Here is a 12,652-nt window from a genome sequence, read left to right as displayed (position 1 = left end):
ACCACATAAAATTCTTTAATTGAAATTAAAGTGAACAAAGCAGTTTTGTAACCAGGGAGATAGCTCAGAAGGTAGAGGGCAGGACTTGCATGAATGAGACCTAGGATTCAATCTGCGCAATACTCTGGCCTCTTCCTCATGTTCATGAAAAATAAAAATTACAGGGAGTTGGGTGGCAGCACAGCAGGTTAAGTGCACATGGCTCAAAGCACAAGCAAGGACCGACATAAGGATCCTGGTTCAAGCCCCCAGCTGCCCACCTGCAGAGGAGTCACTTCACAGATGGTGAAGCAGGTCTGCAGGTGTCTATCTTTCTCTCCCCGTCTCTGTCTTCCCCTCCTCTCTCCATTTCTCTCTGTCCTATCTAACAACGACGACAACAACACTAACTACAACAGCAATAAAAACAACAAGGGCAACAAAAGGGAAAATAAATAAATAAAATTTAAAAATAAATAAATAAAAATTACCTAAATGTACCAATCACAAAGAAATTGAAACAGTTATTAAGAATATTCCCAATCTTCCCTGAACCACATGGGTTCACAAACGAATTCTACAAAACCTTCAGGAAACAGCTAATACCTATACTTTTAAAGCTCTTCCACAAGATCGAAGAAACAGGAACACTCCCTTCCACCTTCTATGAAGCCAACATCACCCTGATACCAAAAGCAGATAAGGACACTACAAAAAAGGAAAACTACAGAACAATATCTCTGATGAACATAGATGCCAAAATATTAAACAAGATCCTGGACAACTGGATACAGCAGTGTATCAAAAAGATTGTTCATTATGACCAAGTGGGATTTATCCCAGGAATGCAAAGCTGGTTCAACATACGTAAGTCAATCAATGTCATTCACCACATCAATAAAAGCAAAACCAAACACCACATGATTATCTCAATAGATGCAGAGAAAGCCTTTGACAAAATCCAACACCCATTCATGCTCAAAACACTACAAAAAGTGAGAATAGATGGGAAATTCCTCAAGATAGTAGAGTCCATTTAGAGCAAGCCTACAGCCAACATTATACTCAATGGACAGAGGCTGAAAGCATTCCCCCTCAGATCAGGGACTAGACAGGGCTGTCCACTATCACCATTACTCTTCAACATAGTATTGGAAGTTCTTGCCATAGCAGTCAGGCAAGAGAAAGAAATCAAAGGAATACAGATTGGAAGGGAAGAAGTCAAGCTCTCACTATTTGCAGATGATAATATAGTATACATAGAAAAACCTAAAGAATCTAACAGAAAACTACTGGAAGTTATTAGGCAATATAGCAAGGTATCAGCCTACAAAATCAATGTACAAAAATCAGTGGCATTTCTTTATACAAACACTAAATCTGAAGATGAAGACATCCAGAAATCACTCCCATTCACTGTTGCAGTAAAATCAATAAAATACTTAGGAAAAAAACTGACCAAAGAAGTGAAAGATTTGTATACTGAAAAATATAAGTCACTGATCAAGGAAATAGAAAATGATACCAAGAAATTGAAAGACATCCCATGCTCATGGATTGGAAGAATTAATATCAACAAAATGAATATTCTCCCCCAAAGCCATATACAAATTTAATGCAAAGTTCCACCAAGCTTCTTTAAGAGAATAGAACATAAACTGTAGTCATCTATCTGGAACCAGAAAACACCTAGAATTGCCAAAACAATCTTGAGGAAAAGAAACAGAAATGGAGGCATCACACTCCCAGATCTCAAACTATATTATAAGGCCATCATCATCAAAACACCTGGTACTGGAACAAAAATAGGCATACAGACCAGTGGAACAGAACTGAAAGCCCAGAACTAAACCCCCACACCTATGGACATCTAATATTTTATAAGGGAGCCCAAAGTATTAAATGGAGAAAGGAAGCTCTCTTCAACAAATGGTGCTGGGAAAACTGGCTTGAAACATGCAGAAGAATGAAATTGAACCATTTTATCTCACCAGAAACAAAAATCAAATTCAAATGGACCAAGGACCTGGATGTTAAACCAGAAATTATCAAATACTTAGAGGAAAATATTAGTGGAACACTTTCCCACCTAAACCTCAAGGATATCTTTGATGATATAAACCCAATTGCAAGAAAGACCAAAACAGAAACAAATCAATGGGACTACATCAAATTGAAAAGCACAGCCAAAGCCAACCAACCCCACCCCACCCCCCAACCCCCATCCCCGTGAAGCCAAACATCCACCTTCATCCTCCACCCAGAGATTTTTCTTTAGTGCCCTGCTCCAAACTCAGTCAAATCCTGCTTTGAGTTTCCCTTTCTGTTCTTTCTCAGCTTCTGTTTATGAATGTTAGAACCTTGAGCATGAGATCCCAAGTTCTATCCTCAGCACTGCATGTGCTAGAGTGGTGCTCTGGTTCTCTCCCTCTCCCTTCCTCTCTGCCATTAATAAAAAAAAAAACTTAAAAAAAAAAAAGTAAAGTATCTTTCTAGTTTACTATCAGGAAGATACTGCATAGGAAATTCACCACACTTTCATACCCGAAGTCCCAGAGGTTGTAAATTCCACCCCTAGATTATAGATGGCAAACTCAGTCTGGTAGGGATTCAGGTTGTACAGGCCTCTGGTTAGATCGTTGTGTTAAATAGTTAATTATATTCGTATATTTTCAAGTGTGGGAGCTACTCTCTACTCTAATCCTTTTCCCTGGTTCTACTCTCAATTTTGTCACCATCTTCCCAGACATTGTTTTTAGTTCATGCCCATGTGAGCTTGATTATCAAGCTCATGCTAAGATTACTAAAACACAGGCCCCTAGGAACATTCCTAAAATAGACTTCCTACCTTCCTTTCATCCTAAGGTCCCTACTTTCATCTGCTCTATTCCTACTTTATGGTTCCTGTTCATTAAACTTTTTGTCCTGCTTTCCATCTTCCTGCCTTTTAGCCACCAAGTTCCAGATGCTATTATTCCATGCTGACTTCCCTGTGCAGATGACCTCACCAATGCTTTCCCACCAGGGAAAGATAGAAACAGGCTGGGAGTATGGATCGACCTGTCAATGCCTATGTCCAGCAAAGAAACAATTATAAAAGCCAGAACTCCCACTTTTCTGCACCCAAAAAGAGTTTTGGGCCATACTCCCAGATGGGTATAATAGGGGAAGTAAACCAAAGGGCTCTGGAAAACCCATTCCACCAGGATCTGAAGTGTTTATCACTAAGAATCTTGTTTTTATACCATCAATAAAAGGAAAGCAAATCTGGAAAACACCAGAGGAAGCCAGGCAGTGTTTCTCTTATCTAAGAGAGAAAAGGAAAAAAAAGAATAGCATCTGAAGTAGTAATAGGTATAGGGTGACTTAGAAAGGAGGTGAAGGCAAGACCATCAAAAAAAAATGGGGGAAGAAATATACATAAACATAAATGTAGATACAGAATTACCCCATATCAATGACCTTGGGAAAATTATTGTAGTTTCCAGTAGAGAGGATGGGCCACAGAACTCTGGTGGTGGGAACTATATGGAATTATATATACCCTTATTATATTACAATTTTGTAAATCAATATTAAATCACCAATATAAACAAATCAATTCAGTCCCCAACATCACTAGATGCCAGAGCTGAGCAGTACTCTGGCTTATTTCTTTCTGTTTCACTACAACAAATGAATAAACATTACTAGTAGTAAAACTGTAACATTTTTGTTAGATTCATTTTTTAAACTTTTTTATATTTATTTATTTTGTTTTACCTTTGTTGCCCTTGTTTTTTTTTTAATTGTTGTTGTAGTTATTGTTGTTGTAATTGATGTCGTCGTTGTTAGATAAGACAGAGAGAAATGGAGAGACGAGGGGAAGACAGAGAGGGGGGAGAGAAAGATTCTTCTTCTTCTAACGTTTGCCCTTCTTCCGTAGAGAAAGATAAGACACCTTCAGACCTGCTTTGCTGCTTTTGTAGCGACTCCCCTGCAGGTGGGGAGCCAGGGGCTCGAACAGGGGTCCTTACGCTGGTCCTTCCTTACGCTGGTCCTTGCGCTTCGTGCCACGTGCGCTTAACCTGCTGCGCTACTGCCCGACTCCCAAATTCATTTTTTTAATGAGGGGTTTGGGGGTGGTGGTTTCCAGAGCACTTATGAGCTCTGGCATGAGGTGGTTCTGAGGAATTGAATCTGGGACCTAAGTGCCTTAGGCATGAAAGTCTTTTGCATAACCACTATGCTGTCTTTCCAACACTACCATTTTAAATCAATCTAGTTCTCAATGTCATTCAGTAGGGACTTGTGGTTTGCAAACTTACAACCTCAGACTTCAAAATGGAAACAATATTTTCCACAATAACTTTCAACATTCCATAAAGGAAATAGGAATTTTACATTTGATTACAGTAAGGTCAGCCAGACCAACCACCATTTTAGCTATTTTAATTTTGGGCTACAATTTTATATATTGGGTTGTCTGAAATGTCATGATGCATTTTAGCACAGAAAAACAGGAAAAAAATTGTGTCATGATCTTTTTAATGACCCAGTAGAACTTGGTGTGTAAGTAAGGATTTCCTATGCTTATTAGAAAATCGAATGGACTGTGGCCATCATCACTAATTTTTTTAAGATTTATTTTATTCATTATTCATATGAGAGAGAGAGTTTCAAAAAATGCAAAGAGAAAAATAAAAATGTCAGAGCACCACTCTGGTTCATGCAGTGCTGGGGACTGAACCCAGAATATCAGGTATACAAGTCTGATGCTCTACCAAGTGAGCTATTTCCCTAGCTGCATCATCATTAGAATTTATTGCATAGCATTTTCTTTCTTTCTTTCTTTAATATTTATTTATTTATTTAATATTTATTTATTTATTTTCCCTTTTGTTGCCACGTGCGCTTAACCTGCTGCACTACCGCCCGACTCCCTCTTTCTTTTTTTTTAATTTAATTTATTTACTATTGGATAGATATCTAGGGAAATTGAGAGGGAAGGAGACAGTGGAGAGGGAGAGAGACACAGAGATACCTACAGTTCTACTTCACTACTCATGAAGCTTTTCCCTGCAGGTGAGGACCAAGGCCTTAAACCTGGGTCCTTGCACACTATCGTCTAATATGCACTTAACCAGGTGCGCCACCACCTGGCTCCTTAAGTACTTACAGTGATTTTTATCAGGAATTTATGTTTTTACATATTTTTTACTTTAGAGAGAGAGAGACCAGAGTACTGCTCAGCTATTATAGGGGTGCTGGGAGTTGAATCTGGGACCTCAGAGCCTCAGGCATGAAAGTCTTTTGCATAACCATTATGCTATCAATTCACTCTGAGCATTTTCTAGTGTTCTACAGAGCAATTTATTTTTTTAATGTTGCCAGTCTTGTTTGTGTATAATTTTACCACTCTGGGGTGATTTTTTTTCATTCAGATAGACAGGCAGATTGATAGATAAGATCCTTCAGTGCCACTGTAGCATCCACATATGGTGCAAGGGCTCAAACTTGTTAAACCTGTCACTTAAGAAATTCTAATGCTAAGGGAGTTGTGCAGTAGCACAGCGGGTTAAGCGCACGTGGCGCAAAGCGCAAGGACCAGTGTAAGGATCCCAGTTCCAGCCCCCTGCTCTCCACCTGCAGGGGAGTCGCTTCACAAGCAGTGAAGCAGGTCTGCAGGTGTCTATCTTTCTCTTCCCCTCCTCTCTCCTTGTCTCTCTATCCTATCCAACAAAGACATCAACAAGGGCAACAAAAGGGAATAAATAAATAAATAAATAAATATTTAAAAAAGAGAAAAATATTTTAAAAAGAAATTCTAATCCTATGGTTTTGTTAATGTCTCCTTTTTTAATTAAATTAAAAACAAAAACAAAACAAAGAAAGAAAGAAAGAAAGAAAGAAAGAAAGAAAGAAATTCTAAGCCCAGGAAGGACACCTTAGCAGCCTGCTGTTAGAGGTAGAAGCTGGAATAAAAGGTAACAAAACTGTGTTTGTGGCTGGTAAAAATAAATAAATAAATAAATAGCACAGTAGGAGAAATCTCAGCTTTCAATGGAATATCCAAATAAATATTCAATCCTATAGTAAAAAAAAATTTTTAAATATATATATATATATATATATATATATAGAGAGAGAGAGAGAGAGAGAGAGAGAGAGAGAATACTTACCAACACTGTAGCCACATTATTTGGAAAAGTCTTTGCAAGGATAGAAAAAGATGCAGTTATTGCTGCAGAAAAGCTTATGGCATCTGCTATTCTCAATAGAAAACACATAGCAATAAACACTGGTCCATCTGGAACTTGATCCAATACACTAAAAAATAAATAAATAAATAAATAAATAAATAAGACAATTCTCAAATCCCAAGTTGACTTTTGTTTTTCTCTGATCAACTATATTAAATGAAAAGAGTTTACCATCTCCGTAGCTAATGTAACTAAATCATTTATAAAATACATATTTTAAGGGCTATTTATTATGCTTTCAGTAGGAGATTGACTTTTTAGCAACAATTTCTTTTTAATATTTTATTTAGTAATAAGAGGAATAGTAGGAGAGAGAGAAAGAACCAGACATCTCTCTGGCACATGTGCTTCCAGGGATTGAACTCTGGATCTCATGCTTGAGAGTCCAACACTTTATCCATTGTGCCACCTCCCGGACCACATTAACAACAATTTTTATTTTTTTTATTATCTCCATTTATTTATTGGATAGAGACAGTCAGAAATCGAGAGGGAAGGGAGAGATAGAGAGGGTGAGAGATAGAGAGACACCTGCAGCCATGCTTCACCACTTGTGAAGCTTTCCCCCTGCAGGTGGGGACCGGGGGCTCAAACCTGGGTCCTTGCACAACATTTTTTATTATGAAAGTTTTGTTGCTAGCCACTAACATAAGTGGACCAAAAGATGATAATACTAAATAATTGGTTTTTTTTTTTAGGAGGAAAGGAAGAAGAGATGGAGGAGGAAGAGGAGATGGAGGAGGAGGAAGAAGGAGAACAAGAGGAAGAGGTGTAAGAGGGGGTGGTGAAGGAAGAGGAGACTAAATAAATCTTTTGAAACATGTAGCATCACTCTGATAAGAACATAGAAGAGACAGCACAATGGTTATGCAAAAAGACTCTCATGCCTGAAATGATGAGGTCCCAAATTCAATCCCCTGTGCCACCATAAACCAGAGCTTAACAGTGCTCTTGTTGAAGGAGGAGGAGGAGAAGAAGAGGGGGAGGAAGAGGGAGAGGGGGAACAGAAGGAGGAGGAGGGAAAAAAGAAAGATTTCTCAGATAGGTTTTCCCATACAGTGTTGCTCAAAGCTACAAATAAAATAAAATACAACAAAACAAAGAGTGAATACAAAAAAATAAATCCCCTGCAAAAAGCAATAAGCAGACAAACGTACAAATCCACTTAATTTGATATGAACTTTTTCCTGAGCTTCATCATATACTTATCGCTCCCATGCTCCCAAGAGTTTGTGAAACTCTTCTTCCATGCTATTTTGCTGCTATATACTGACTTAAGGATGTTAAATATAAAATAGCCATAGCTAATTTACCTCTGGCACTCTTTTTTTTTTTTTTCTTCATTTTTTAGAAACAGCATTAGGGTGAACCATTCTGATCCCATGCTCTGTAGTGAACACATGAGTCAGATCTGACCAATCAGATCATTCTCACTTCCTGGCTACAAAAACCTTGAAGCAAGGATGAGCCATTAAAAGGGATCAAGCCAGAGTCTGGGTTCCAGTTTGCCACTCTGCTAGAAACAACTAGGAAAGTTTCATTTTCTTCCTACAGCTGCTGCTGGAGGCCATCTTGCCACAATAAAGGGAGGGCTTTACCAAGAACAAAGCTCAGAAAGAGAAAGCAAAACCAGGAATTTGAGAAAGAGCTCTAATGACATTATTTTGACATCTGTATCATGATGTCCTTCAGCTAATTCTTAAGGTAAGAAAGTCACTCTGCTTAATCCAAAACGTTTCTATGACTCAGAAAGGTGAGTTACATTTCTGTCACTCACAGACTCACAAGTTCTAAGGAAGAGGTAGAGTAGCCAACTTAATAGTGATGCCCCTGGTAGGCTCTTTAGTTAAGATCAGCACAGTTTGTCCTGTTCTCTACATCACCCAACACCCTGCACCACAGACACTCAATAATTACCAGTGCTGGTTGACTTTAAGAATTGACTCAGATAGATTATGAAAACTGTCTAAACTCACAAACACATCATAGAACATGACTTACCCAAAGAGAATTGTAACTCCTCCAGAGACAAACATTCCTGCTACAAACATAAATTTTGCTCCAATGTGTACAAGCTATAACAAATGTCAGAAAGAGCATAAATCAATGACTGCTACAAGTCTGTACTGACATAAACAAATCCACTCTACCGGGATATAATAAAGCTATAAGGAAGATATACACAGTTAACAGTATAGCTATTTTAGTGAAATGATACTATATGTCATCATAAACATGGAAAGAAGTTAAAAATCAATCAACCCTAGAAATGGAAATATAAATGAAAATGGCAACTATAGCACATTTCATAAAATATAATGGGGTTATATCTCTATTGATGAAAATTCAAAATACTAAAGTAGTTCATGATACATTTAAAAAATTTTTTTTAATTTGCTTTTTTCCCCCTTTTGTTGCCCTTGTTGTTTTATTGTTGTTGTAGTTATTGTTGTTGTTGGATAGGACTGAGAAATGGAGAGAGGAGGAGAAGACAGAGAGGGGGAGAGAATGACACTTGCAGACCTACTTCACCGCCTGTGAAGCGACACCCCTGCAAGTGGGGAGCCAGGGGCTCCAACATGGATCCTTAAGCGGGTCCTTGCACTTTGCACCACGTGCACTTAACTCGCTGCTCTACCGCCCAACCCCAGATACATTTTTTTTTTAATTATGTTATAGAGGGTGCTAGTGAAACAGCTCACTTGGGTGGTGTGCTGCTTTGATGTACACCACCTAAATTCAAGCCCAGCTCCCAACCACACTGAAAGAAGCTTTGATCTCTGTCTCTCTCCCTCTCCCTCCTAATCTCTCTGCCTTTCTGATTGTTGTCTACTGTAAAAGGCCAGCAAAATAGCTCACTTAGATAGTGAGCTAGCTTTGCCATGTGCATGATCCTGCTTTACACCTCAATTCCATTGTACTGAATGAAGGAAGTGGGCGGGGTCGATAGCAGAATGGTTATACAAAGAGACTCTCATGCCTGAGGCTCCAAAGTCTCAGGTTCAAGCCACTGCATCACCATAAACCAGAGCTGAGCAGTGCTCTGGGGAAGAAGAAAAAAGAAAGAAAGAAAAAAAAGTAACTGAATGAAGGGAGCTTCTATACTGTTGTATCATTCTGTATATCTCTGCCTGTCTCTGTCTTTCTACCTCACAAAGTCAGTCTGGAGCAGTGAGGCTCCAGTGACCACCAAAATAAATAAATAAATGTACATAAACTGACCCAGGAGATGGTGCAGTTGAAGTCCTGAATTTGATCAATGGTTTCACATATGCCAGAGTAATGCTCTGGTTTGTTCTCTCTAATAGAAATAGATAAATAGGGGCCAGGCAGTGGCACAACTATTTGAGCGTACACATTACAGGGCACAAAGACCCAGGTGCAAACCCCTGGTCCCCACCTACAGAGGGAAAGCTTTATGAGTGGTGAAGCAGGGCTGTAGGTGTCTCTCCCCCTCCTCTCTCTCCCCTTCTCCTCTCAATTTCTCTGTTTCTATCCAATAATAAATAAATAAATAAAATTAATTTTTAAATAAAACAATTATATGAGAAGTAGATAATTTTTAATGCACATATAAGTTTGAATACTTACATAATTTCCAAATATCAAAGATGACAAGAAATCAAACAAAGCATAACATCCAAAGATCATGCCAATAATGGTATTGCTGGCTCCTTTCTTTTCAGCCTTTAAGGAAAGAGAAATGGGAACAAAAGTTGAAAGACAAATTAGCATAAATATGAAAATGTGGAGTTATTAGACCACAGCATTAACTTCTTGAAACCTTTATCTGTGTAACAATTTTGAAGATAATTATTTTAAAGTAAACAGATTGGAGAGGGAAGAAAAACTAGATTTCAGACATGAAAATTATATACTCATATGCCTATGAGAATTGTTACCCATAAATGATGCTACAGACATCACATTTTTTATGTCAAAAAACAAATTGGAGCCAATCAATGGAACACCTGGTAGAATGCACATATTACTAAGAGCAACAAGTTCAAATCCCCAGACTCCACCTGCAGGGCAGAAGCATCAGGAGCAAGAAATGGTGCTACAGGATTCTCTGTCTCTCTCTCTCTCTCTCTCCCTCTTTCCTCTCAATTGCCCTCTGTCTGTGTCAACAAAAAAAAGAAGAATATAAAAGGAATAATTAAGAATTGTTGCCAGAAGCAGTGGATTTGTCATGCCGGCATGAGCCGTAGGGATAACTCTGGTGGCAACAATTGAAATTAAAAAATAAATTTAATTAACAAATTACAAAATATTACAAAGCTACAGAAACTAAAATGTTTTAGTAGTGAAACAAAGGCGTATATACACAAATAGAACAGAGAAACTAGAAATAAATTTCATGTACATGGTTAACTGATCTTCTATAAGGATACCAAGAATACATGATGAGGAAAAGATCAGAAAAGAAACTTCAAGGCCAGGCAGTGGTGCGCCTGATTAAATGCTCACATTACAGTGTACAAGGACCCAGGTACAAGCCTCTGGCCCCTCCCTGTAGTGGTGAAGTAGGGCTGCAGGTGTCTATATGTCTCTCTCCTTCTCTATCTCCCCTCTCAATTTATCTCTGTCTCTATCCTATAAAAAATAAAATAATTTCAAAAGAAAGAATGAAGTTGAACCCATATCTTACACCACTCAGAAAATAACTCAAATTAAAACAAGACCTCAAAAAGACTTAAGTGTAAAAAAAAAGAGAGAGATATTTAAATGTAAGATTTGAAGCTATTAAACTCTTTTCAGTGACCTCTTAAAACACAGACAACAAAACACAGACAACAATACCAAAAGTAGACAGAAGATTCTACACCAAGCTTTAAACCTTCACAACTAAGGAAACAACAGAATAGAACACTATACAGATTTGGAAAGAAAAGAAAAGAAAAGAAAAGAAAAGAAAAGAAAAGAAAAGAAAAGAAAAGGAAAGGAAAGGAAAGGAAAGGAAAGGAAAGGAAAGGAAAGGAAAGGAAAGGAAAGGAAAGGAAAGGAAAGGAAAGGAAAGGAAAGGAAAGGAAGGGAAGAGAGAAAACCCAGACATTTGTCACAGCATGAAAGAATGAACCTTGAGGAAATTATGCTAAGTGAAATAAGCCAGTCACAGAATACAAATGCAACCTTATTGCACTTATCTAAAATAGTCAAACTCTTAAAAAACTGAGACTAGACTGGTGGTTGTCTGTAGGGAAATTGTGAGGATGCGGTAGAGCCTAGCAGGGCTTGACCTGAGGGGTGCGTCTATCCTGTTAGTCTCTCTCTCTACCAAAAGGTTGAGCCAAGAGGGACACAAGAACCCCAAGGTTTGCCTTGTCTTATTAAACTCCCTGCCTCACAAAGCACCCTGCATTTTTCTGCCCCCAGGAGCCCAGCATTCCTTAAAACATTAAGCTGGGATAGGGAGACAGCATAATGGTTATGCAAAAGCCTTTCAAGCCTGAGTCTCTGAGGTCCCAGGTTCAATCCCCAGTACCACCTTAAGCCAGAACTGAGCAATGTTCTGGTCTCTTCCTCTCTCATGGTATCTTTCTCTCTGTATGTACTCTTTCTCATTAAAATAAATAACAAAACAAAAAAAAAACATTAAGCCAGCTCCTCCTGCTCCACCCTGCATTCCTTGATACTATGCCCTGCCCTTTTATTATCTACATATCAATCTTCTGCTTTGTCTTACAAATGACTTAAGGTCTCTTCCCTAATTCACCGCAGGGTATTACTAATCCTACCAGTTAAACCCCTAGCAACAGTTGCTTTGGAAGTCCCTACCATTCCCAGCCCCCTTTCACCTTTCTCCACCCCTTTCCTAACCATGTATGGTATTGTCAAGCCACTTCCATTTCCGACTTGTCTCTTCCCTTTTCTGGCCTGGAGAAGCAGGCGGGCAGACCAGGAGGCTGACGCTGGCCATTGCAGTTTTTGCGCCACGTGGCTTAACCAGGTGTGCTACTGCCTGACTCTGGGGCGTTCAGATAAATAAAGATTTGAACTGCCTCGCCACCAAGAGCGTGGTTCCTGGGTCATCTCTCTCTCGCATCACTAGCCCGACAGTTGTCAGGGGTTTTTGAAAGTGGGAGAGAGTAATATAGCTAATTTTTATAAAGTTTCTGTTACACACATGAGCTCATGCTTTATGGTTGTCACAAAATATACAAAAGAAGCACAAGAAATATAGATAAGAGATAATATAGATAGGTAGATACATGATAAGATGATAAGATAGATACTGGATGGATAGGGGGATAGATGGATAAAATGGATGGGGGGATGGATGGATGGATGAGAAAGAACATACTACAACACAAGAGAATTTTTGAGAATGCTGGAAATGCTTGCTATCTTGAGTACAGCAAATAATATCATGGGTTTATGCATGTCAAGACAGATTTATGGAATGTGTTTAATTGTATATCAACAATATC

General features: G+C 38.6%; 1 protein-coding gene across 4 annotated transcripts in view; it reads right to left on the bottom strand.

Annotated features, from left to right (window-relative positions):
• SLC18B1 (solute carrier family 18 member B1) overlaps positions 1-12,652 on the bottom strand; it is a 58,743-nt gene that overhangs the window by 36,024 nt on the left and 10,067 nt on the right. For all 4 annotated transcript variants that reach the window (XM_016193553.2, XM_060190440.1, XM_016193552.2 and 1 more), the window contains exons 3-5: positions 9,813-9,908; positions 8,223-8,296; positions 6,141-6,288 (exon numbers count right to left, since the gene is read on the bottom strand). In XM_016193553.2, the coding sequence (XP_016049039.1) occupies positions 6,141-6,288; positions 8,223-8,296; positions 9,813-9,908 (318 nt within the window). The remainder of the gene's footprint in view (positions 1-6,140; positions 6,289-8,222; positions 8,297-9,812; positions 9,909-12,652) is intronic.

The sequence above is a fragment of the Erinaceus europaeus genome, chromosome 4 (genome assembly GCF_950295315.1).
Source record: "Erinaceus europaeus chromosome 4, mEriEur2.1, whole genome shotgun sequence".
Classification (NCBI taxonomy): Eukaryota; Metazoa; Chordata; class Mammalia; order Eulipotyphla; family Erinaceidae; genus Erinaceus; species Erinaceus europaeus.
Note: the sequence above shows the minus strand (reverse complement) of the source record. Positions and strands in the feature narration are given on the sequence as shown.